Genomic DNA, 27107 nt, shown 5'->3' with positions numbered 1-27107 from the left:
CCAAATTTGGACTTTAGAAAACACAGCACCTTCAAATCCATAAACCTACTTCAGTAATGTTCAACAATTTCATTTTCCAAATCAAAAAGTGATCTGAAAGATAATAAACATATGTTTTTCTAGATAATAAAACCCAATTGCCAAAAACACAATGTGATAGAGAAATCAAATAGCTAATTTACAATAATATCCGGAAATAAGACTTTAGAAAGTGTCGAGGCATTAAAAGAATAACTCCAGTTGATGTGGAAACAGAAACCATAACATGAAACCAACCTCCTCTACCTTGCCTCTATATTCTTGTTAGTATTTCTCTTTTCTATGCAAATGTTAGCCTATACTGCCATAAACCCGAAACCAAATCTTAACCTGCAAAAACAATAAACGACGAAGATTAACCAACAACCATCATCAATACCTGGGACGAAAGCAATTTCTGTAAGTAAAATTACCATCATCAGAGTTTCTCTCTCTACGGATTTTCTTCGTAAAGAATTCAGCAATGGGCTTCTCGGGGACAGGAATTAGTTTTCCGATAGCAGCAAGAGGCCAGCTGGTGATTTCCCACAAACAAACCATATAAATATGACTGATTCTGCACTGTCGACTGATAGAAAAGAGAGAATCTGATAACTACGAACCTGATAATACCGAGAGCAATTGACACAAGCCACAGTTTCCAGCTCAGCCGAACAGTGGTGGCAAACTTCCCCAGGAAAAAGATTATGATAACCTAGAAACGAAATGTGGAAATATAAGGAGTTGCAAATGAATAAACTAGACAATACATATTAGCCATGGTGTAGTATAATAAATGAGTACCTGAAGCACTACTTCAAGGCCGATTATTCCCATGAACAGACGGTTTTTAGTGACACCTTTAAACACATTCACCTCATCTGGCTTTCGAGCGTTAAATTCATTGAATACCTATAGAGAAAGATGTAAAGAGATCACAGGCAAACATCAAAAAAGCTATGCATCCTCACATCACTCATGCAGCATGATCAAGAGATATATAATCATTAATGTAGCTCTTACCTGACAGAAGACAAATGCGTTGAATATTAGTGTATTATTCACTCGGAAAGCGTGATCTTTGTCATCGTTCTGCAGATTCAGGATATCCCTTCCCCGGAAATTGAGGATTAAGAGCACAGTGACTTGATATGAAGCCTACAATTAGTGGGAAATAAAATGAGACTATTCAGTTTCAGCTGTGAAAAGCAATTTCACAAGGTTATCATAATACAAGACATACCTGTATTAACAAATTCCTCCACATGATATTCGTTATAAGGGGTTCCCTAGAATACCAACAATTTCATTGTCAAAATATAATCAATCAGTAATAGGAGCAGAAATTGATATCAAAGAAAATAATGAGGCCAAATCATTTAACATAAGGAGAAAAATAGTAGCAATTATGGAAAACGAGAGCATCAAATCTGTGAATGACTTGCAGAAATCTGACCTTCTACCAACAGGTGCTCTACGCATGAGATGATCAGTAGGAGGCTCAGTGGCTAGCGCAAGTGCTCCTAATGTGTCCATGATAAGGTTCACCCAGAGAAGCTGAATACCCGAAAAAATGAACCAATCTTTATACAAGAATTATAGCAACTTGAGCATATCCCACACAGGAAAGAGAGGCTACACACCTGCACAGCATTCAGTGGAACATTGCCAACAGAAACTGCAGCAACAACATTGATAATCAAAGCAGCAACATTAACCGTAAGTTGAAACTGTATGAATTTCTGAATATTGGCGTAAACAGATCTTCCCCATCGGACAACCTACAGTGACAAAAGTGTAAGCTCTCGAGTAGTACAAAATTTCATGACTCGTGGCTATTTAGACTGTCAGAAGAAACTTGCTACAGGCTCATTCATTTTTCATGATTTATATTCATATTATGTTAAGAAAAAATTCTAGATAATGCTGATTTGAAATGAATCATACGATTTCAATTAAATTTGAAGACAACCAAAACATCAAAACAGAAGACACTGGCACCACCGAAAACATCTGAGATTCAGAATTACAGCCAAAATTTCATGGAAAACTGAAAATCACATGGCAAAGACCATAACCACATTATTAGAAGGTGAGCTCTCCAATAGAAGTACAAAAATTCACACACGTCTCCATAGAGTTCAGTGCATGAGACCAGCATGGCGAAACTATTAAGTAACAAAAATTAGATAACTAACCTTCACAACAGAAGAAAAATTGTCATCCAATATAATGATATCTGAACTCTCTTTTGCAACTTCTGTGCCTTGGATACCCATTGCAAGACCAATATCAGCCTACACCATTAAAAAATTGCAAATTTAATCATATTAGCTGTAGAAGCTCAACGACCGTAACACCACATCCCCAACTGTTTACTTCTAGGAAAGTGGAAAAAAGCAAGTTCAGTTCAGATAACACTACTCTTCCACAATCTTTATAACACATTGCGCCAACTAATTCACAATTGATACAATTCTAGAGATAGAAAAACCTACTTATTGTATCATAAGAGATTTTGGTATCTGGGAGAATATGGATGAAAACATGCAGGCATAAGTCATTGCCCTCTGCACCAACTATACATGATATAGCCACATATTCTAAACAAGTGAAGTACCAGACCTCATGTAGTGCAGGAGCATCGTTCGTACCATCTCCAGTAACAGCAACTACATGTCCCCTCTTTCTTAATGCTTGAACAAGCAGGAGTTTGTCATTTGGTGACGACCTTCCCATCACCTATGTGCAAAACGGTAATGCAAAGTCATTATTACCCATCAACAACTAGCTGAGTTACACACAAACTAAGATATCAAGAGTCTGTCAATCATCATTCCATACCGAAATCTTATCAGCGATATCTAATCTCTGTGATTCCGTAAGGGTGCGGAATGTCTTTCCTTCAATAATGTTAGGCTCAGTTGCATCTGTACCAGAGCTTAATATACCACACTCTAAGGCAATTGCTTTAGCTGTTTGAAGATTGTCACCAGTGACCATGCGCACCTAGAAAATCGATAGACCAAGAAACAAAATTACTGCATGATTAAGAAAAACAAAATGTCTGGTGCCGAATAAAGAAAAAAAAAGTATATACACCCATTGCCTTGGAACCTACTTTTCAATAAAATATATATTCAAATTTCATAATGGTTTTCATTAATCAGTCAAGAACATCATCAGAGGTGTTAACAGAAACAAATTGAGATTTTCAGACTTGGGAGGATGATTGGGTGGGTAATAATTTTTTAAGAATGATATATTTGAAATTTTGAACAATACAAAGTGTTGAGAATCAAGATTTGATTCTTTCACATAATTGTAATATCACATTATCTTAAATTAACACTTGTGAAATAATTGCTTAGGTTTGGAAGTGAAGGAATTTTATTTGTGGATTTAGGAATATCATTTAGTATCTTCATATAATTTTTTTACTAGAATTTTACTACATCTTTTCACAAACATTATCAATTTAGATTAACATAGCATAGACCACAAAACCCATATTTCCTAGTGGGCCAGAGGAAGTGAGGTAATAAATGCACATACCTTAACACCTGCATTAGTGCACAACTGGACAGCATCTTTTACACCTGGTCGGCAAGGATCCTATATCAAAAGTATTATTACGCTTATTACCAATCATCAATCATTTGGGATCCACAATACATGAAACTGAGAAATCTGGCATATGTGATCCTAATAATTGTCAGGACACTCAACATTGATGTCAACCAGAATAAATTGTTGTAAAGAAACCTATAATGTTAATATAGAAAGATAGCACATTTTTGTCTAGACTGCTAATTGCAAAAAATTGAGACAATGTTTATGACTGATAGAAAGCTTTTCATTCGTGATGCAAATGGGCATGTAATTTCCAAAATTACAAAAAAGTGGAAGACAAATTAGTTTCATAAAAGAAGATACAAATATAACATACAGAGAAACTTGTGAAAAATTAACATGCAGCAGTTAAGGAAGAAGTAGAAACAAGCACCTTGATACCGACAATGGCCAGCAAAATAAGGTCCGACTCAGGTAATTGCCAATTTTCGAGTTCTGCGGCAACGGATGGAACACTCTTTGCATCATATGGCCTGTAGGCAATGGCCACACAACGCAAGCTCTCTACAGCCATATCTTCAATCGCTTTCTTATAAGATGATAACTACAGTTAAAACAAAAATGTCATTTCACAGCTAAAACCAAACTTAGAATATCCTAATACTTAAAAATATGTCTATTATTGAATTATACTCTTAAAAAAATTCACAAATTCTTCATAAACAGCATAAAATTAATAATTTAGCAGTACCAGAAAGAGAAGCTAGAAAAATTATTTCCCATACACACCTTTTCTTCGTCAAGCGGCACCACATGGTCATCCGTATCTATGTAACTTGTGCAGCACGCAAGTACTATTTCTGCAGCCCCTTTCCAGTGCACGTGAACTTCAGAATCAGACTGCCAAGGCACCCATATTAATTCACAAAAAAGAAAACTGAAGAAAGTCCATCCAGAATTATTTGCAAGAAGGCAAGAGGGTAACACAACCTAAAATACATCACCAAAGCAAACTTTTGAATTACCACTTTTAGTGCGACACCACCTCGCTTCTTCTCTGAGTTAAATGGAAAGGCATGAATAATAACTGAATCTAAACGAACAGAAAGAAAATCCATTCCAAGCTGCAGAAAAACAAGAGAAATTAAATTGGCATATAGAACAAGACACTGCTATAAAGCCAAAAAAAGTTTTTGTTGCACTACATTTACTCCCCACTGCAGAATTGCCTTTTCAGTTGGTGATCCCGAAAGTTCCGGAGCTCCACCACCCTAACAAAAACCAGCTAAATCAGATTCTCCTAATATATCAATGAGAAAAGAAAAGGATAAAAAAGTAGAACTATCACAACATATACTTATAAGAGCCTATAAAGATGTAAGCAACTTCCTCAAATGCTTATTTACTTTGTACTCCAGCTTCAAGTTTTCTAGAATAGTTCATCAATCAGAAGACTGATCTTAGATTGTCTACCCAAAATTCAATTACAAAGTAATAAAAATGAAATATACCATGAAACACAGTAATTTCATATGTTGAGGCTTTATATATGCATGACAAACAAATATTTTGATAACAACAGTTTACACTTTACACAACACTGGAATTCATGAGTTCTGAACCAAAACTTGATAAGTAGAAAACCAACGAAATAAATGGTCAGAAAGTGAAAAAAACAGATTTTCTTTATGTCATCAGAATCAAACATGCAATTCTATGATGAGTTTTCCACCTAAGTAACATCTTTATTCCTATTCAGAAATTCAACGTAAATAAATAGAAGCAATCAGAGGAACACCCCCTAAAACATACTTCAGGCACAAATACGCTTCCAGTTGTGTTTTGTGCAATGCCCTCAATCAGTAGAGAGAAAACTTTAGAAGGGAGAAGTGATTTATTGTCAGGTGGATCAATTTTCTTTCCACATGCAGATACCTCCACCACAGTCATCTGTACAAGGATGATAAAAGATTATTGGTTGCAAATTGAAATCAAATACCCAAGATTTCTACATTATCTGAATGCCAAAGCAACCAACAAATGCAGAACCAAAAGAAAACTAGGAGCACAAAAAAAAGAAAAATGATAAGCACCTCATTCAGACAACACAACCATCTATCCTAAATCAAACACCATCCTCTATGCCATTAAAAGTAAAACGTTTTTGTTTTCAGTTTGTCACGGTAAAAATAATACTCCCTCTATTTTTTAAAAATAATAACTATTTCCATTTTGGATCGTTCTTTAAAATAGAAACTTTAGAATCTTTCTATTTTACGACATGGATCCCACAATCCACTAATTTTACTTTCACTACTTTTTCTCTTCCTCTTTCTTACTTTACTCATTTTTCTTTTCATCTCTCTTACTTTACCAATTCTTCTCACTTACTTTACCGATTGTGCATTAAAACTCGTGTCATTTCAAATGTTTATATTTTAAAAAACGGAGGGAGTACGTTTCTTAATATAGAAATAACTTTATCATTACTTTTCCCTCTCTTACTTTAATCTCTTTTCTTTAACTCATAAAACAACACTATATAAAATCTCGTGCCGAAAAACAAATGTCCATATTTATTGGAACAGAGATAATAATATACTATTACGGAGTTAATTTTAGGGCAAATAGTAAAACAACAACAATAAAATTTGGTAAAATTCTGATTTGTCCCGTAATTTTAAAAATAATTAATTAAATCATATTTGTAACTATTTTTTGAATTGTCTCATTACAGCGTCAGCAAAATATATTGGATATTCAGTCAAATTTCAGTCAATTCCATTTTATTAATACCGGCATTAGTAAAAAAAAAATCAATATCTAACTTCATTTCCAACTATTTTTAGAGGCAAAATACACGCTTACTTGAAGGAATTGAATTCCGATTCGAAGAAGGCAGAAACGTATCTGAGAAGGCGGCGACGGCAACGGCAATGGCAATGGAAGGCGGCGGCGGAAATCTATCGGAGCTCTACTCTAGCTCCAAGCGGCTCTCATTGAAGATCAGAGATGCTTTGGAGAGGCTCGAGCGTCTCGATTTTACCTCAACATCCTCCTCTTCGCTTTCATCGTCGAGCGCCGTCGTCGCAGGGTCTTCCGATGATCAATCTACTCTGATTCGAAGAGATATTAACCAGATCCAGTCGCTCTGCGCTGAAATGGATCGCCTCTGGCGCTCCATACCCTCCAAGCCTCAGCGAGATATCTGGAAAAGGTCTTTCCCTATCTCTGCAAATCTAATTCCCGAAATATGTATTCGTGTACGCCAATTCAGGCCTGGATTTGCTTAATTATCTTAATTACGTTGTTTGAATGGTTTTGTATTTGAAATATGCATTCCTATACGCCAATTCAAGCCTGGATTTGCTTAATCTCTTAATATGTTGTTTGAATGGGTTTCTCAATGAAATATGCATTCGCGTACGCGAAATCAGCCCTGAATTTGATTAATTATCTTAAATGTGTTGTTTGAAATGGTTTTGTAATCCCGATGATGATCAGAGTGCTTAAGGTCGCTGATCTGCAATAATGCTGGTTGAATTGATTTTATCATCCTCCTTATAATTTTGTGAAATAATAGAGATTGAGATTTACAATGACTATTGATCTGATCTGAGTTTGTGTAAATCAGTTGTGTTAACAAAAACACGCGTATCTGAGTGTTCATTATAGGAATGTTGTTCATGCAGATAAATTTATGCTGTAAATCTTATTGAATTACTTTAACAAAGTAGCCACTTAGAAGATGTTAATCTTTGGCAAATGCAATGCTAAAGAAACGGGCATTTCTATCCCATTCTCTGTGCTGAGGCATCTGCCTGCGTTGTCTCATTTCTGACCACTTAGTTCTTATTTTATGACAAAAAGTTTATTAAACACATGTGGGGAGGCGGTTTTAGGCCAGAATATTAGTTAAATGTAAAGAAGATGATAGCTAAAGAATTGATAGAAAGAATATGTAGCACAAATTGTTTAGGTGATGATTTGAGTTGTGTTTCATTTAATTACTGCACATGTTGGTCAGAAACATAGAAAAAGGAAAGAATAGAAAACGTTTTAACAATTATATACCCTACCTTAGTGACAATATTCATGGATTAATATAATATTGGCCAAATGATGCTGGTTCTGCCTAATAAGATCATCCAAGCACTTTGTAATGGCAAGATGAAACTAGGAAAGGATCTAACCCAACACATTGTGAATTGTAAAGTGCTGGAGAAACTTTTCTAGTTATGAATCAGTTATAGAACCAATGTGTAATAATGTCGTACTGGAACTTTTCTTGCTAATGATGGTACGTACCTCTCAAATGGGAGCAAGAATATAGAGAAGAAGCTGATAGTAACACTTATCTGTCTGATTCAATGACCATCGTCTTTGTTTTTGGGTTTTCTGGAATCAGGAATTACGCAAAGAGTGTGGTGCAGAGGAGACGACTCATGTTTTAAGAAAGATATTGGGAGATGTAATTTATGTGGAGATAGGTCCTACTAGGGGTATTAAGTGTTTGATAAATATTGGTTTAGAGTTTTGGGTTCCTCTAAAGACTAAGTAAGTGGTGAGTTTTTTGTAAATATTGCATGTGAATGATGGAAAAGATATAAAGGGTTATGTCCTATACTGTAAAAGCCACTGTCTTGGTGGACTGGCGAAAATGGCAATAAGACCACACTCCTTGGGACATAGGGAGTGGGAGTATTCTTTGAACTTGGCTACCAGATGTATGATTTGTATTTTTTGTGAGATCTTGTTCTTGGTATGAAGAAATTAGTTTACTTTGATTTGTAATGCAGAAAGGTAGAACAAGTCAGCGAGGAGGCTGAGTCATTCAGAGCTAGTCTGGATAGGCACACATCGAGGCATCAGAAACGAGTACAAGAAGCCCAAGAGAGAGCTGAATTATTTAGAAGACCTGTATTGCCTCTATCTCAGTTTAAAGAATTCTTATTTTTTTTTTGAGTTATGGAAAGTTATATGTTTGAATGCTCCACTTGTTTCAGAGTGGAGATGCACATGTTCTGAGAATCTTTGATGAGGAGTCGCAAGCAGCGGAGTCAGTCCATAGATCTTCTAGATTACTAGAGGACAGCTTTGCAACAGGTGTTGCTATACTTTCCAAGTATAGCGAACAAAGGGACCACTTAAAGGTAACCATGCAAAAGTATAATCTGTCTTGTAAGTTTTGTGGTGCTATAATAAAACACTCTGTATGGCTAAAGAACTTGCATAAAGTTACCCAATTTTGGAAAATCTAAAGTAAGTGCATTTCAATGATACAGTATGTGAAGATGCCGACTACCTGCACATACAAGTTAATCCTTATCCTACTGGAAATAGAATGAAAAAAGTTAAAAGGATTAGTGTGGAAGTTACATAATCCTATTGTGATCTACCTCAATAGTAGTTAGTTGCTGAAAATCCCGACTTTATGTGGTCAAGCTGTTGCATTTATAGCAGCTCTTAGTGACAGATTGGGCTTTAACCTTATCAGAATATTGCATTCTTGTATAATGACTTGTAACTGAGTATTATATGTAGGGTGTACTGAATTGAGTCAAGTTGAGCGCTAAAAACTAAAGATTGTTTGTTTACTATTATACTGAGCTTGAGCAAAAAAGCTCAAGATTGGTTTGGGATCCTGAACAAGCTTAATCCAACCAAAAAAACTTAAACTCAATAGTATATATTGGATCTGAATATAAACATTATAACTTTGATTGCATAAATAGGATGAATTTGATCTTTCTTTCGCATTATTTAGTAAGGAGTAGCATAATCGTTTAGATATGGCTCTCGAGTTTATAACAGCTGCCTCACAATCTCTCAAACCAAGTACTACCTTGAGTAATCAAGTCACAGAAGACGAAGTCATTAGAACTGTTTATTTATCTTCTTCTACTGAATCCAAGCTAACATTTTATGGCTTTTCCATCGATGCAGAGGGCTCAAAGGAAAGCACTGGATGTTCTCAACACTTTGGGGCTATCAAACTCCCTACTGAGGCTCATTGAGAGGCGGAGCCGTTTTGACAAATGGATTAAGTATGCTGGCATGACTGTAACTATCATCATCGTTGTCATGTTCTGGAGGTGGACGAGATGACTGAAATACTCTCATTCTGGCTCAACAAGTTAGTACCGGCATGTATACAGCCTTCTCGTACATATTTTTGGATGCTCTTCTTACTATGAATTGAAAATTATAACTGAAAGCATTATTAGGAACGACGGTTTAATACAGACGAGAATTAAGATTTGTAATTAGTGTAAGAATCCAATCATTCGCATGTAAAAGAAGATAGTTTGACATTTCCGTAGCGAAATCTCATGAAATTTGTTCTGTTTCTGGGAAATTAATATAGTCAAAGCACTTTTGCTATTAAGTTTAGATTCAGCGGAAAAGTTTTTTTCAAGAAACCAAGATATGAAATAGCAGTCTGATTATTTTGGAACTTGTTCATAGTATTAATTTAGATATAAATTAACTTCATACGGATGTGTCTATTCTTGCAACATTGTTCCGCGTTAATAGAGTTACATTTCTTTTTGGAATATTCCAATATAATAGTACTAAAAATATTTCTATTTTTGTCAAAAAGTGGAGCACAAATTTTCTCTTGTACTTTAATATCTCTTACTTATTTCTCTCTCTGACTTTATTTTATCCACTTGACATATTACACCTCTGCTACTGTTTATTAATTTTCATTTACTCCCATCTTTTTACCTACTCACTTATCAATAGAAAGTAGTATCTATGTGTTATTATCATGGTTACTGAATAAATTAATATTATTCATGTAATAATTATTGACAAAGCGTAAAATACATTTGGTCTTATTTTTAGGCATACCATATTGTCAGTATATCTCTTTTTCTAATTAGTTAATTAAAGACTAGTCTCAAATTGATTTCGTACATTTACATGAAAAAAAATATAATCTTACATATTAAGTATCTTAGTCTTGAACAATATATTGTACGAAAAAATTTATTTGGTCCTACATATTAATTGTGTTAGCATTTAGTCTTAGAGAATATATTTTGACCTACATTTAACTCATTAGTAAAATGAAAACATTGTTGATTGTCATTTTTTTTAACAAAATCATTAAATATGAATCAAAACACATTATCTATGATGAGAAGCCAACACACTTTAACATTTACAATCAAAAGTTTTTTGCACAAATATTTGGAACCAAATTTGGACTTTAGAAAACACAGCACCTTCAAATCCATAAACCTACTTCAGTAATGTTCAACAATTTCATTTTCCAAATCAAAAAGTGATCTGAAAGATAATAAACATATGTTTTTCTAGATAATAAAACCCAATTGCCAAAAACACAATGTGATAGAGAAATCAAATAGCTAATTTACAATAATATCCGGAAATAAGACTTTAGAAAGTGTCGAGGCATTAAAAGAATAACTCCAGTTGATGTGGAAACAGAAACCATAACATGAAACCAACCTCCTCTACCTTGCCTCTATATTCTTGTTAGTATTTCTCTTTTCTATGCAAATGTTAGCCTATACTGCCATAAACCCGAAACCAAATCTTAACCTGCAAAAACAATAAACGACGAAGATTAACCAACAACCATCATCAATACCTGGGACGAAAGCAATTTCTGTAAGTAAAATTACCATCATCAGAGTTTCTCTCTCTACGGATTTTCTTCGTAAAGAATTCAGCAATGGGCTTCTCGGGGACAGGAATTAGTTTTCCGATAGCAGCAAGAGGCCAGCTGGTGATTTCCCACAAACAAACCATATAAATATGACTGATTCTGCACTGTCGACTGATAGAAAAGAGAGAATCTGATAACTACGAACCTGATAATACCGAGAGCAATTGACACAAGCCACAGTTTCCAGCTCAGCCGAACAGTGGTGGCAAACTTCCCCAGGAAAAAGATTATGATAACCTAGAAACGAAATGTGGAAATATAAGGAGTTGCAAATGAATAAACTAGACAATACATATTAGCCATGGTGTAGTATAATAAATGAGTACCTGAAGCACTACTTCAAGGCCGATTATTCCCATGAACAGACGGTTTTTAGTGACACCTTTAAACACATTCACCTCATCTGGCTTTCGAGCGTTAAATTCATTGAATACCTATAGAGAAAGATGTAAAGAGATCACAGGCAAACATCAAAAAAGCTATGCATCCTCACATCACTCATGCAGCATGATCAAGAGATATATAATCATTAATGTAGCTCTTACCTGACAGAAGACAAATGCGTTGAATATTAGTGTATTATTCACTCGGAAAGCGTGATCTTTGTCATCGTTCTGCAGATTCAGGATATCCCTTCCCCGGAAATTGAGGATTAAGAGCACAGTGACTTGATATGAAGCCTACAATTAGTGGGAAATAAAATGAGACTATTCAGTTTCAGCTGTGAAAAGCAATTTCACAAGGTTATCATAATACAAGACATACCTGTATTAACAAATTCCTCCACATGATATTCGTTATAAGGGGTTCCCTAGAATACCAACAATTTCATTGTCAAAATATAATCAATCAGTAATAGGAGCAGAAATTGATATCAAAGAAAATAATGAGGCCAAATCATTTAACATAAGGAGAAAAATAGTAGCAATTATGGAAAACGAGAGCATCAAATCTGTGAATGACTTGCAGAAATCTGACCTTCTACCAACAGGTGCTCTACGCATGAGATGATCAGTAGGAGGCTCAGTGGCTAGCGCAAGTGCTCCTAATGTGTCCATGATAAGGTTCACCCAGAGAAGCTGAATACCCGAAAAAATGAACCAATCTTTATACAAGAATTATAGCAACTTGAGCATATCCCACACAGGAAAGAGAGGCTACACACCTGCACAGCATTCAGTGGAACATTGCCAACAGAAACTGCAGCAACAACATTGATAATCAAAGCAGCAACATTAACCGTAAGTTGAAACTGTATGAATTTCTGAATATTGGCGTAAACAGATCTTCCCCATCGGACAACCTACAGTGACAAAAGTGTAAGCTCTCGAGTAGTACAAAATTTCATGACTCGTGGCTATTTAGACTGTCAGAAGAAACTTGCTACAGGCTCATTCATTTTTCATGATTTATATTCATATTATGTTAAGAAAAAATTCTAGATAATGCTGATTTGAAATGAATCATACGATTTCAATGAAATTTGAAGACAACCAAAACATCAAAACAGAAGACACTGGCACCACCGAAAACATCTGAGATTCAGAATTACAGCCAAAATTTCATGGAAAACTGAAAATCACATGGCAAAGACCATAGCCACATTATTAGAAGGTGAGCTCTCCAATAGAAGTACAAAAATTCACACACGTCTCCATAGAGTTAACAGTGCATGAGACCAGCATGGCGAAACTATTAAGTAACAAAAATTAGATAACTAACCTTCACAACAGAAGAAAAATTGTCATCCAATATAATGATATCTGAACTCTCTTTTGCAACTTCTGTGCCTTGGATACCCATTGCAAGACCAATATCAGCCTACACCATTAAAAAATTGCAAATTTAATCATATTAGCTGTAGAAGCTCAATGACTGTAACACCACATCCCCAACTGTTTACTTCTAGGAAAGTGGAAAAATGCAAGTTCAGTTCAGATAACACTACTCTTCCACAATCTTTATAACACATTGCGCCAACTAATTCACAATTGATACAATTCTAGAGATAGAAAAACCTACTTATTGTATCATAAGAGATTTTGGTATCTGGGAGAATATGGATGAAAACATGCAGGCATAAGTCATTGCCCTCTGCATCAACTATACATGATAAAGCCACATATTCTAAACAAGTGAAGTACCAGACCTCATGTAGTGCAGGAGCATCGTTCGTACCATCTCCAGTAACAGCAACTACATGTCCCCTCTTTCTTAATGCTTGAACAAGCAGGAGTTTGTCATTTGGTGACGACCTTCCCATCACCTATGTGCAAAACGGTAATGCAAAGTCATTATCACCCATCAACAACTAGCTGAGTTACACACACTAAGATATCAAGAGTCTGTCAATCATCATTCCATACCGAAATCTTATCAGCGATATCTAATCTCTGTGATTCCGTAAGGGTGCGGAATATCTTTCCTTCAATAATGTTAGGCTCAGTTGCATCTGTACCAGAGCTTAATATACCACACTCTAAGGCAATTGCTTTAGCTGTTTGAAGATTGTCACCAGTGACCATGCGCACCTAGAAAATCGATAGACCAAGAAACAAAATTACTGCATGATTAAGAAAAACAAAATGTCTGGTGCCGAATAAAGAAAAAAAAAGTATATACACCCATTGCCTTGGAACCTACTTTTCAATAAAATATATATTCAAATTTCATAATGGTTTTCATTAATCAGTCAAGAACATCATCAGAGGTGTTAACAGAAACAAATTGAGATTTTCAGACTTGGGAGGATGATTGGGTGGGTAATAATTTTTTAAGAATGATATATTTGAAATTTTGAACAATACAAAGTGTTGAGAATCAAGATTTGATTCTTTCACATAATTGTAATATCACATTATCTTAAATTAACACTTGTGAAATAATTGCTTAGGTTTGGAAGTGAAGGAATTTTATTTGTGGATTTAGGAATATCATTTAGTATCTTCATATAATTTTTTTACTAGAATTTTACTACATCTTTTCACAAACATTATCAATTTAGATTAACATAGCATAGACCACAAAACCCATATTTCCTAGTGGGCCAGAGGAAGTGAGGTAATAAATGCACATACCTTAACACCTGCATTAGTGCACAACTGGACAGCATCTTTTACACCTGGTCGGCAAGGATCCTATATCAAAAGTATTATTACGCTTATTACCAATCATCAATCATTTGGGATCCACAATACATGAAACTGAGAAATCTGGCATATGTGATCCTAATAATTGTCAGGACACTCAACATTGATGTCAACCAGAATAAATTGTTGTAAAGAAACCTATAATGTTAATATAGAAAGATAGCACATTTTTGTCTAGACTGCTAATTGCAAAAAATTGAGACAATGTTTATGACTGATAGAAAGCTTTTCATTCGTGATGCAAATGGGCATGTAATTTCCAAAATTACAAAAAAGTGGAAGACAAATTAGTTTCATAAAAGAAGATACAAATATAACATACAGAGAAACTTGTGAAAAATTAACATGCAGCAGTTAAGGAAGAAGTAGAAACAAGCACCTTGATACCGACAATGGCCAGCAAAATAAGGTCCGACTCAGGTAATTGCCAATTTTCGAGTTCTGCGGCAACGGATGGAACACTCTTTGCATCATATGGCCTGTAGGCAATGGCCACACAACGCAAGCTCTCTACAGCCATATCTTCAATCGCTTTCTTATAAGATGATAACTACAGTTAAAACAAAAATGTCATTTCACAGCTAAAACCAAACTTAGAATATCCTAATACTTAAAAATATGTCTATTATTGAATTATACTCTTAAAAAAATTCACAAATTCTTCATAAACAGCATAAAATTAATAATTTAGCAGTACCAGAAAGAGAAGCTAGAAAAATTATTTCCCATACACACCTTTTCTTCGTCAAGCGGCACCACATGGTCATCCGTATCTATGTAACTTGTGCAGCACGCAAGTACTATTTCTGCAGCCCCTTTCCAGTGCACGTGAACTTCAGAATCAGACTGCCAAGGCACCCATATTAATTCACAAAAAAGAAAACTGAAGAAAGTCCATCCAGAATTATTTGCAAGAAGGCAAGAGGGTAACACAACCTAAAATACATCACCAAAGCAAACTTTTGAATTACCACTTTTAGTGCGACACCACCTCGCTTCTTCTCTGAGTTAAATGGAAAGGCATGAATAATAACTGAATCTAAACGAACAGAAAGAAAATCCATTCCAAGCTGCAGAAAAACAAGAGAAATTAAATTGGCATATAGAACAAGACACTGCTATAAAGCCAAAAAAAGTTTTTGTTGCACTACATTTACTCCCCACTGCAGAATTGCCTTTTCAGTTGGTGATCCCGAAAGTTCCGGAGCTCCACCACCCTAACAAAAACCAGCTAAATCAGATTCTCCTAATATATCAATGAGAAAAGAAAAGGATAAAAAAGTAGAACTATCACAACATATACTTATAAGAGCCTATAAAGATGTAAGCAACTTCCTCAAATGCTTATTTACTTTGTACTCCAGCTTCAAGTTTTCTAGAATAGTTCATCAATCAGAAGACTGATCTTAGATTGTCTACCCAAAATTCAATTACAAAGTAATAAAAATGAAATATACCATGAAACACAGTAATTTCATATGTTGAGGCTTTATATATGCATGACAAACAAATATTTTGATAACAACAGTTTACACTTTACACAACACTGGAATTCATGAGTTCTGAACCAAAACTTGATAAGTAGAAAACCAACGAAATAAATGGTCAGAAAGTGAAAAAAACAGATTTTCTTTATGTCATCAGAATCAAACATGCAATTCTATGATGAGTTTTCCACCTAAGTAACATCTTTATTCCTATTCAGAAATTCAACGTAAATAAATAGAAGCAATCAGAGGAACACCCCCTAAAACATACTTCAGGCACAAATACGCTTCCAGTTGTGTTTTGTGCAATGCCCTCAATCAGTAGAGAGAAAACTTTAGAAGGGAGAAGTGATTTATTGTCAGGTGGATCAATTTTCTTTCCACATGCAGATACCTCCACCACAGTCATCTGTACAAGGATGATAAAAGATTATTGGTTGCAAATTGAAATCAAATACCCAAGATTTCTACATTATCTGAATGCCAAAGCAACCAACAAATGCAGAACCAAAAGAAAACTAGGAGCACAAAAAAAAGAAAAATGATAAGCACCTCATTCAGCGTGAGGGTTCCAGTTTTATCACTGCAAATAGTAGTAGCAGAGCCCATTGTTTCACAGGCTGAAAGCCTCCTCACCTACAGTTTAATTTTTAATAAACTAACAGAAGATATTGCAAAATATCTTAGAGAAGTGAACGCTTCTAGCACAAATGCATACCAATGCTTTATCAGCCATCATTTTCCTCATTGAATACGCAAGCCTGAAATGCATTTTCATATTAAAGAAGGCTATTCAAAGAAAACAAATGTGTGGTCTTACACCAATTGCAGTGTAAATAGTATCAATAAATTCATAAGAAGTTTACGTCCAGAAATAGAAGAGATATAAAGGATATGTCACATTCAGCAAAGTTCACTTTCAAACAAACAAGCACATAATGGGCAGAGATCAATGCAATAATTTTCATAATGACAAGCGCAGGTGCTAATGAAGCGTAACAAATATGCTTACGTGAGAGTGACAGCTAATGGAAGACCTTCTGGTACTGCAACAACTACAATAGTCACCTGGAGTTTAATCGATTAATCAGCAATACAAAACGAGCAGACACTAAATTATTATCAAATATTTGAAATGAATACATACTGCAACAGTGAATATCTTTACAAATCCATCAATTGCATCACCAACTTTTGTCTTCCCAGCTGTAAATTGGACTGTGCCATCAGGATCTTTCGTATGCCCAGTAAAAAATCTGCTCAATAACAAAGTAATATATAATAATGATTTAACTTCCCAAACTAAAAATAAAAGAATCAGATACTGTATCAATAAGCAAATTACCTGGCCACAAGGACAATAAGAACAACAAGTGCTACTCCCAGACCAACCATGCCAATAAAAGTAGCAACCCCATTTAATCGTACCTAAACTCATCATCACGTTAAAATGTCAGAATCAGACAGGCACTTAAGAATCAGAAAAATGTTACCAAGGCTCCATTAAGAAGTAACCTGTAATGGTGTTTCCTCGCCATTATCTTCTGATATGCTCGCCATAAGTAATCCCCATTCAGTATTTATTCCCACACTAGTTACCTGTGACAGCCCAATCAAAATTCAGTTGGCAGTTCATAGTACATCCTCAGGATGGATATGATAGAAGAACAAGTGCCACTTTCATTACAAGCAAACATGTTTCATGTAATAAACACTTGCATGTCAACTAGTCATAGACTAAGTACAGTCTAAACCTGATGTAAATCACCAACTACACCTAGGGTTGTAAATGAACAGAGCTACTCGTGAGCTATTCGAGGGCTTGGGTCTAAGGCTGATTATGCTCAGTTCATTGGGCTTGCAAACATGTTTGAATCCGTTTGTTCACGAATATGTTTGCAAGCTAATTAATCGAGCCAGCTCAGGAGCCTTTAGTCAAACCTCAATCAAGCTCAAGTAACATGCTGATCAAGAGCACAGTAGGAATATTTTTCAAGCCTTTCGCGATCTTGACTCAAACACCGATTATACAAATATCTAACGAGCTAAGATCAAGCTGAGTTCGGTGTTTAGGTGGCGACCCGAGCTCGAATACCTGAATACTTTGACGAGCCGTGCAGCCCTAACTACACCATCACTGTTAGCTACTACAAGTTAAGCAACAAAGCATTTCAGTTTATTCATATACATGAAAAATATTATCCTCCTGTGCCTTATCCAAAATTCCTATCCAAACCACATAGCACATTCCGTAACTAGATTGATTATACGTTCTTGAGCAATCATAGCCATGGAAATTCTAAATATTCTAAAAATTGCTAAAGAGCTAAGAGGATAGTGAGAAATTACCAGCATTGTCCCATACCCATCAGCAATCTTGCATCCAGACATAAGAAAGGGTGATCGTACAGGATCTTTGTGGACCTAAGACAGACCATATTGAAGATTAAACGAGAGTATCACACTGACTAACACAACATAGAGCAACAGGTTTCTTTAGGCATACAATTTTACTTTCTCCTGTCATACTGGATTCATCAACTGAGAGGGAGTGGCCGGATATTACAAGCCCATCAGCTGGCACCTATATGCATATGGAGGGGATGATTGAATTAAATGCAAGCATCAACTCCCATACCACCACCCAAAATATATTAAGAGAGTAAGTCTTCCTCAAACACTTGCAACACATGAAGACTATACTAAACATCAATTTCCACAGCAGAGAGTAAGGTACTCTCAATTACCTGATCACCAATTTTAAGAGGCAAGACATCACCAACAACTATTTCAAATATTGAAATCTTAGTCCTCCGCCCACCCCTTATCACCTGTAGAATATTTCAAAGTAAACATAAGAAAAAGAAATAAAATACGGGGGGCAGTACATGCAGAATATTTTTTTCACATTATCCTACCTCCATTTGTATATTTTCCTTCTCTTCATTCAAATTCTGGAATTGAAGGGATTGTTTGTAATCACTTACAGCTGCAATTTTGTTTTAAAAATGCATTTCTTATTTCCAGTTGACATGAACACAAGAAAATTCTTATGGAAGACATATGCTGCTGCTGCTGACACTCGAGAATCATATTAACATTTACATGTTGTGTCAGGTTATTTGTGCAAACAAAATGCGTGTTTGGATCCAGTACTTGACCTGAGTAATAAACAGGCTGTGCTCAGGTCCATATAAGAACACTTAAATTGTATTGCCTAGTCTCAACCCAAAGCATAAACTGATTGCCACGCCTGGTTGGTTTTTTCTGAAAATACCTAAACATTAACTTCTACTCTTTCTGAACTTATGTATGAATTTTGGGCTACTTGATTATCCATACTTGCATGAAATTTTTTATTTCAGCACCCTCCCAACTAGTCTAAACTTTCCAACGACCCACAAAAACCCATGGATGAAAAATTATCTTTTGTTTCTCACTGAAGGCTGGTTTCTCTTCGAAATCATATCATTGGTATTCCACTGAAGATATATCACCGGATAAGACATTTTTACAGAACCCAACCAGGATCATCTCATAACTATGTGATCCATCAGTTATAGAAATCAAGCAAGCTGCAAAGAGGTCGCAACTGCAACTAAAACCAGCAGTTAAACCACATAAATCACATATTAATATTACCTGTAAAAACAATGACTATAATAACTGCCAAGGCAATGCTTCCTCCATCATACCAGCCTTCTTTGATACCCTAAAAAAACAAACTATTACAGGGGCCAAGCACTGATACATTATTCTATATTCCTCACCAGAGTGACAAAATCTTCAATAGAGAACCATAGGCATGAGGGCACGTTGCTATAAGCATTTTTTTTTAGTTCCAAACCCAGTTGCTTAAACAACTTAATCGATTCAAAGAGCAAACCAAAGAAATGACTGAGATATATCTTACTTGAGAAAATTTATGAATTTACAAATTTTTTAATTAAGAAATACGACAAATTTTGACAAAGCAATACTAATAAGATATGGTGAAAATAGATGTTATTCCTCAATTTACTTGCAAGAAAATCCAATACCAACATATACATGATCTCGAGGAACACCTCGATCAACATGAAAGAAAAAATAATGTACATAGCTCTAGCAAATAGAGAAAGACAGCAAACCGGCTCAACACAAGGTCAGAAAGTCACAATCAAGAAATGGGCAGCCAAGATAGGGTGCACTATCTTTAGTTATCTCATGATCATTCCCAGGAACTGACATATAAGAGTGTACTGAACCTTACCTCGGTCTTTATACCCAATACCAAGGAAGCAGTTGCAGCAACCATCAAAATTATAAGAGTAGTATCTCGACAAGCATCCCACACAAAGCTCTACAGGAAAATATAATTATCACAAATAAAACAATTTTTTAACACTTCTTCAACAGGAAAGGTATGATGATTGTCAAAAACAAAACTAGTCAGCGTAGTCACTGACCCAAAAACTCCTTCCCTTCTTTCGAGGATATGTATTCGACCCAAAAGCTTTCTTCCTGTTTATGATGTCAGTCTCATCCCCTGATATACCATTCTCCTGATTGGATTTTACCTTTTCAGCTAATCCTTTAACCTGGCCACACAAAGTAACGAATAAGGATGATATGGGAATACAAATAAAAACAATATGTTGACTAAAAAATATGTGAGTAGAAAGATTGCAATGAACTTACCCCCCCATTTTGCTGCAAAACAGAAAGATCATGCTCCTTGGATATTGCAACTAGCTCTTCTGAGCTGATGCCAAAATCAGAATTTTGAGCAGGAGTCAATGGTAAAGTTGAAGTTACTGCACCTAACATGTCAGACAAAACAACAAATGAGCATAAAATGACTCATGGCCAAATAAAAGATTTCCACTGTGATAATGGTCAGCAAGATAAATAAATTAAAACAGATTATCAACTTTAATCATTTTAAATTCCCTGATAAGCCAATGTCAACAAAATGATGACAGTAGTATGATCATAAAGACTTATAGTTTCCTAGATTAACAAAACGACAACTAGAACAAAGTTAATAAGTAAAAGATGACATTGCAATTTCAACAAGATAATACAATAACTTGTACCAGCTCTAAAATGATAAACTACGGTTCCCACAGAAGTTTAATCAATAAAAGATTTACTCTGTACAAAAGAACAGAAATATAATTACCAGGTAGTCCTTTGACCGCCTCTTGGAACAAGACAGCAGCCTGTTCAAGTGATCACAGTTTAGCAATCAAATGAGTGATCATTAGGTACCTAATTCATATAAGAAAAATAATTTACCCTAATGACTTGAGCATGTGTTCTAATCTTAGCAATTAACTGCCTTCTCTCTTGTTCTTTCTTCAAGTCCAATGTATAACGAAATCGCCTTGAAGCATTTAGGACAAGTGCGGCTTGCTGAAGCAACCACAGATTAAGAAAACTATTAAAATTGACTGGTAATAACACACTTTAGTGTAGGACAAACGAATGGCAAAAAAGAAAATCAAGGTCCACCTAAATCCATATAAGTAAGAAAATTATAGAGAGCAACTAAAGAAGTTATAATGCAGTTGTCTACTGATCATTCTCTCCGAATATAAATCTTCTACAATCAACAAGATATCCCAATGGTATTTGACCACTGTTATTGTTGTTGTTGTGTTCTTCTTCTTCTTTTCATACAAGGGACATACGTGATAACAGTATCTACTATCTACAATGGAGGTTACATGCCAAGTGATAATGTACCTCCTCTTCTTAGGTGTTTTATATACTGGAATTTTGATTGAATAGTTTACATACATAAATTGTATCTACTCAAATATGGACTTGTAAAATTGCAATAGATCACTTCAACTAGGCTACGAGCCATAATTAGGCAAGAAAAAATTTCAAAAAACAAACACAGGTAAATAAGAACAGGAGAGAGAGAGGGGGGGGGGAGGTACAAAAATATGGATTGTTACACACCCTGATCATCCAGACTCGACCACAGTGGCCATGAGAGAAGGAAATACATGTGAGATTACTATCATTGCTCACTTAAGGCAGCGGGAAAATTGAAAACAATTAACTACCACAGGAGTAATAACTGCTTAAGCTAATGTCAGCCTATATACAATACTGATGCAGTACAAATGGCGTTACTTAAATCGGAGGAAAAGAAGGCTACATTTGAGAATCTGTCTTATTGAATAAATCACATAATGCTCCATTCTTCCACTGATTCAGGAAAAATGGTGTTTACGATGGTTAATGGTATTATGATATATTGATATGCACAATGCTCATTGGAAAACCAAAGCATTACGCAGTAAACACAATCTCAATTTCAGCAGGCGAACAAGAGCAATAAAAGGTACTATAAGAAGAATCAAGAATGCTGTGTTCACTGATTAAGGAATTCTTATATCATGAGAGCAAACAAGAACTAACTAGATTGCAAACAAGAACTAACTAAATTGCTATTCAGTTCTCAACACACATTTCAAAAACCTTCATAGATAGGCATGAAATATACCACCCGCATCGTACCAAAGCACTCAATTTAAGAAACTAGGATGACTAATGAAGATACAAAACCGCCTCCTCGTTATGACTCATGGACTTCGGAATACAAAACAAATCAACTGAAGCAATGATAAAAGGCGAGGAAATGACAAAAAAACTTAATAACAGAGCGATCGCCAACAAATGAAATAGTAACAAAAAAACATAAAATAAGATTCAGAAATGAACCAATGCAGTCGACTCACCCTCCATCTCCGCAGCCGGTGCACCGGAGCACTCTTCGTCCGAAAAATGTCGAACGGTCCATCGCCGTCGTCATCATCCTCGGGATAATCGCGCCGGCTACTCCCCGCTTCGAGGTCGAACCCGTCCTTCTTGTACCTGATTTCTTCAGTCATGCTCAATTCTCTCGATTCCGTTCCTTAGTCGCAGGAGAGATGACGCCTCTGCCGGAGAACTGAGATTCAGCCAATGCCGGCAAAAGCAAACGGTGATAAGACAAATTCCTACAACTGATCACAGAAAGTAAGTGTTTAGTCGCGCAGGTGGTAACGATTCATGCGTGAATAGAGCAGGAAACGGCGGAACTACCGCGGTGGATGCCGGAAAATTCGAAACCGACCGTCGCCGGAAAATGAGAGTGGTGAAGTCACACGGACAGCGTGTGCCGTGTGGAAAGGAGCGAGAAATTGCCTCGAAATTTCTAAAAAATTGCCAACTTCCCACGCTCCCACGTCGCTATGTCAAATTTCTTTTATAATATAGTACTACAGAATAAATAAAGTTATATATTCATGATTTAGGAAAATATATAAATAATCAAAAATAAAGTAATTTCAGAATAAAGAAGTCAAGTTAATTAAGTTTGTAGTATTATATTTTGGGATGTTAAAATGAGTTATTCCTTATTTTGATAAAAAAAATACTCTGTTAATTAATTTATTTTATCTTTTGTTTTATTTTATGTTTTATTCACTTATTTATGTTATTGTGAAACATTTATATAACTAAACTAATAAAAAATCTACAAGTAATAAATGTTGGCGTGATAGCTCATCACACCATCGTTCCGATACTTTGTGATGGATTTTTTGTCTTATGTTGATGCGTTGCGGGTATTCTTAGTATTTTAGATCTTGTGATCCTACGAAATTCGCGGAAGAGGTAGATTTTCTTTGCAAATCAAATATTCGATTAGGAAAAGATTAAAAATTTAAAGCTCATGTGACAAGGATTAAATCGGGAATAACTTTAATTTGCTTTCTTGTAGAAAAGGAAATATTTCTTTTTATTGATAATCAAAAGAGATCTGGTGTAAATGTTATTTTGATCCTAAGAGCGTCGGCATTAAATCATGAAATATATTTTGCAACGTTTAAAACCCACTTGTTTAATTGACAAAATAAATCATTTGAACAAAATAATGAATTACAAAGATCCCTAAAAAATCACCACAACTCTCTTGAATGATAAATAATAAGATTGGAGATTATAATAAAATTTGGATTTTGAACAAATATATTTCATTTATTCGATGATAAATTTTTATAATTATGGATATTATTCCAGTATTATATCATTTAAATATGAATGGCTCTTTCAAATTAAATCTAAGTAAATTTTAATGATATTCTTTTGAATTTTTTATATGTATAAATTTTATTGAAATATAAACCATGTTGTATTAATTTTATAAAAATATTTCAAAAATAAAATATCATTCGAATTCGTGTGATATAATATTTAATAATCCATGATTCTAAATAATTAATTATACAATAATAAATTTATTTCTTGATAATTGAAGACCACATCTTATTATAATCTCAGTTTCAAATAATTTAGAACTAAAAAAATACATCATTGCCGTGTTCAGGGGCCAAATCAATAAGAATGTGACATTTTTCATTTTTCAGATACATATGATGATATTTTTCGTTTTTCAAGATCTAAAAGATATACTTCTCATTTTCTATAGAATAAATTTGAAGCTCACGCTATACAAAAACTATGTGTGTAAATCTAGTGAAAATCAATTTTTTAATATTGTAGTTCTAAATGTTTGTTTAATGTTTTATACTTTTATGGTCTTAGTCTCTTATATGTCTAAGTTCATCTGATTTTCAACTACTCCACCTCACCAAATTTTCTTTCAAATTATTTCCAAATAAATGAATGCTGCTAAATAATTTTTTCAATTTGAATTTTGAATTACAAATGCACATTTAATATGGAAATGAGTAGGCGTCTAGTTGTAATTTGGAAAAAATCCATAAACACTTAAATCTCGTTTGTTTCTTTTTTATTATTAGGAATTTGAATTGAATGTAGATAATTTTATTTTGTGAATTGGTAAAAGCTCTATCTTATCTATATTCCTTTCATTATCTGCTATGATATAATTTTAACCTTTTATTCAGGAAAAACTTAAAGTTTGAAAATTGAGTAAACCAAACTTCTAAACAAGGATGATTATAGTATACATAAATTATCAAACTTTCAAACTAGTTTACAGGCAAAATATATGCTACATGTTTTATTAGCATTTATATTATTTCAGGCTCATTTAGCGTTGTTTATTGTTTGATTTTTTTGTTAATTTTTTTCGTTTTATCTGTAACTACAAATAAATAAATGAAATAAAAAATTGGATTTGATTTTATAAATTATGTAAAACTAAAAATGTTAATAACATGTTTAAATGTATTAGAATCAAACTAAATATATAAAATAAAACAAGTAGGAGTAACATTAAACTATCATGAAACGAGAGTGATGCTCGTATAAGGCATTAACATATAATTTCCCTTAGTTTATGATATAAATCAGTGCAATTTTCTTTATTCTTTTAAGTCTTTCATACGTTATATATCAATTCACAAGTCCACGATTTGTGCTCTATACCCTTCACATATGATGTTTGATATATATTTGAAAAAGGAGCTTTAATTTCAACTGTGTTGCATTCCATTGTTTCATAGGGAGTACTATTAATCTATCACAATATAACATTTACATGTAGCTAGTATGATAATGCACCTGCACCATTTATTATTTTTCTTCAATATTTTTATTTGGTTTGGCTTCAATCACTGAAGTGTGTATCATAACAATATTAGTAATTATAACATAAACAAAAAATAAAAGGGCAAAGTATATCCGAAAAAATAATATGCATGCTATATCAGTATAATCCCAAAGTTGCTTTATCGAATGAGGGATTCAATTTTCAGCAAAAAGGAAATTTCGTAATTAGTTGAAATTCTTGCTTTTATGTTTGAGTTGGAAATTTCATAATTTAATATGCTTTGAAGGAAGAAAAAAAATGAGTATCAAGTAACAAGCATACTATTACTAAATAATGAATATTATTAACATGAATTATGGATTTTTTGAGATGCCATCGAACCCACCGGTGCGTTAGCACGACCGATTACCTTTCTGGCAGCCAGTGGGTTAAGGCCTCCCCTTAACGGGATTGAACCCCCTCACATGATGTCAGGCCGGAGTGTGTGAGCCGCCAAGGCGACGGAATCGCCTTTTGCTGCAACGACCGATTACCTTAGCTGTCGGCAAATGACTTTCCTGCCACGTGGCAATACATAGATTTTGTCTCATCAAAATGCAAAACGGTCAAGCTATTCTACAAAGCTACCGTTTGAAAAGTATTTATTGGTCGATGGATTTTACCTTTTTTCTTTTTGCTTTTTTCACATTTTCTCCATTTTGTCAAATGTTTGTTTTACAAGTAAGGAACAAAGCAGCGAGGCGACAGGTCAGAGATTCTATAAATTACTTATCTTCACTTAATATTATTTACTTTGATAAGAATAAGCAAAGTTCCGATAACATTATTCCAAACAAGTCATATCACCTTTATTTGACCAATAAAAATAAGTGACTATTGGTAATAAATTTTTTATTTGTACGAATACACTGATTTTTTATTGCTGTATATTGAACTAATTTTATATAATTAATACTATATTCTTGTTCGTCAAATTTTTGCTTGAAAAAGACCTACTATTATGACTTGCATATAAAGTCTTGAAAAAGACCTAATATTAGAGGCCAAACAAAAAGTGAAACTTCCTGGTACCTTCCTCCTTCATGTTTCACGTTTAGGGTTTGTTCGGTTACACACAATCGGTGTGGCCGGTTTCTGCGCATTTATGTTGTTCGGCGTGTCTTAATTATCAGAACAAATGGCAAAGCCCGCACTGTTGCAATCATAAATGCCAATTTTTAATTACCTGGGAACCACATATTTTTTAAGTCGGCATCCGGGACGTCATCAACGGATGAGGTGTGTCTTTCCCAAATTATCCTTCTCATTTTTTAACACACCCCCCTTCCTTCAGCAATCATTTTCCCACACAACAATTGAAGCTCCAGAAACCCTAGGCAGCGAGGAAGATGGCACACACATAGCTCTCAGTTCGCATCATCCAAAATCCAGACTTTGCCGGCGGATTGGCGTCTTCTACTCCAAACTCTCGAAGCTTGCTCCAAGCCGGAGCTCCACTTGGCCATGAGCTCTTCCCCGCCCCTTCCCTCCCCCGCCGCTGCAGATCCCCATTTCAATGATCCCCTTTATGGAACCAGCAACGGCCATAACCACCACAATCTTCAAATGCATTCCTCACTAATTTCATCCCCAAATCCAACTCCAATCGGTGGAGAAAT

General features: G+C 34.8%; 3 protein-coding genes across 4 annotated transcripts; 1 reads left to right on the top strand and 2 right to left on the bottom strand.

The window, feature by feature from the left end:
- Positions 1 to 101: 101 nt before the first annotated feature.
- LOC121786327 (calcium-transporting ATPase 8, plasma membrane-type-like) lies at positions 102 to 5541 on the bottom strand. Its single transcript, XM_042184941.1, has 17 exons — positions 5404 to 5541; positions 4797 to 4862; positions 4617 to 4715; positions 4381 to 4491; positions 4025 to 4195; positions 3574 to 3633; positions 2863 to 3027; positions 2644 to 2760; positions 2217 to 2315; positions 1662 to 1799; positions 1475 to 1575; positions 1262 to 1307; positions 1042 to 1176; positions 823 to 930; positions 642 to 733; positions 453 to 553; positions 102 to 369 (listed from the first exon to the last, which is right to left on the bottom strand). Exons 1-17 carry the CDS (start codon positions 5539 to 5541, stop codon positions 365 to 367), a joined length of 1752 nt encoding a protein of 583 aa, XP_042040875.1. The 3' UTR covers positions 102 to 364.
- A 940-nt stretch (positions 5542 to 6481) lies between these two features.
- Positions 6482 to 9979, top strand: LOC121786328 (membrin-11-like). The gene is made up of 4 exons (XM_042184942.1): positions 6482 to 6808; positions 8391 to 8511; positions 8598 to 8744; positions 9538 to 9979. Exons 1-4 carry the CDS (start codon positions 6528 to 6530, stop codon positions 9697 to 9699), a joined length of 711 nt encoding a protein of 236 aa, XP_042040876.1. The 5' UTR covers positions 6482 to 6527; the 3' UTR covers positions 9700 to 9979.
- A 919-nt stretch (positions 9980 to 10898) lies between these two features.
- Positions 10899 to 23153, bottom strand: LOC121787104 (calcium-transporting ATPase 10, plasma membrane-type-like). Of its 2 annotated transcripts, none has more exons than XM_042185721.1 (35): positions 23013 to 23153; positions 22667 to 22933; positions 21210 to 21326; positions 21094 to 21133; positions 20610 to 20731; positions 20378 to 20509; positions 20182 to 20271; positions 19572 to 19641; positions 18848 to 18918; positions 18677 to 18760; positions 18436 to 18513; positions 18279 to 18353; positions 17445 to 17528; positions 17275 to 17357; positions 17077 to 17185; positions 16942 to 16997; positions 16648 to 16690; positions 16482 to 16565; positions 16201 to 16338; positions 15594 to 15659; positions 15414 to 15512; positions 15178 to 15288; positions 14822 to 14992; positions 14371 to 14430; positions 13660 to 13824; positions 13443 to 13559; positions 13016 to 13114; positions 12459 to 12596; positions 12272 to 12372; positions 12059 to 12104; positions 11839 to 11973; positions 11620 to 11727; positions 11439 to 11530; positions 11250 to 11350; positions 10899 to 11166 (listed from the first exon to the last, which is right to left on the bottom strand). In XM_042185721.1, the coding sequence occupies exons 2-35, from the start codon at positions 22817 to 22819 to the stop codon at positions 11162 to 11164; spliced, it is 3243 nt and encodes a 1080-aa protein (XP_042041655.1). In that variant the 5' UTR covers positions 22820 to 22933; positions 23013 to 23153; the 3' UTR covers positions 10899 to 11161. The 2 variants fall into 2 exon arrangements, with proteins under 2 accessions (XP_042041655.1, XP_042041656.1); XM_042185722.1 differs by having other exon boundaries at positions 20610 to 20725.
- Between the last annotated feature and the right edge of the window lie 3954 nt (positions 23154 to 27107).

This window comes from Salvia splendens, chromosome 22, assembly GCF_004379255.2.
Source record: "Salvia splendens isolate huo1 chromosome 22, SspV2, whole genome shotgun sequence".
Taxonomy (NCBI): Eukaryota; Viridiplantae; Streptophyta; class Magnoliopsida; order Lamiales; family Lamiaceae; genus Salvia; species Salvia splendens.
The sequence above is the reverse complement of the archived record's forward strand: the minus strand, read 5'-3'. Positions and strand labels throughout refer to the sequence as shown.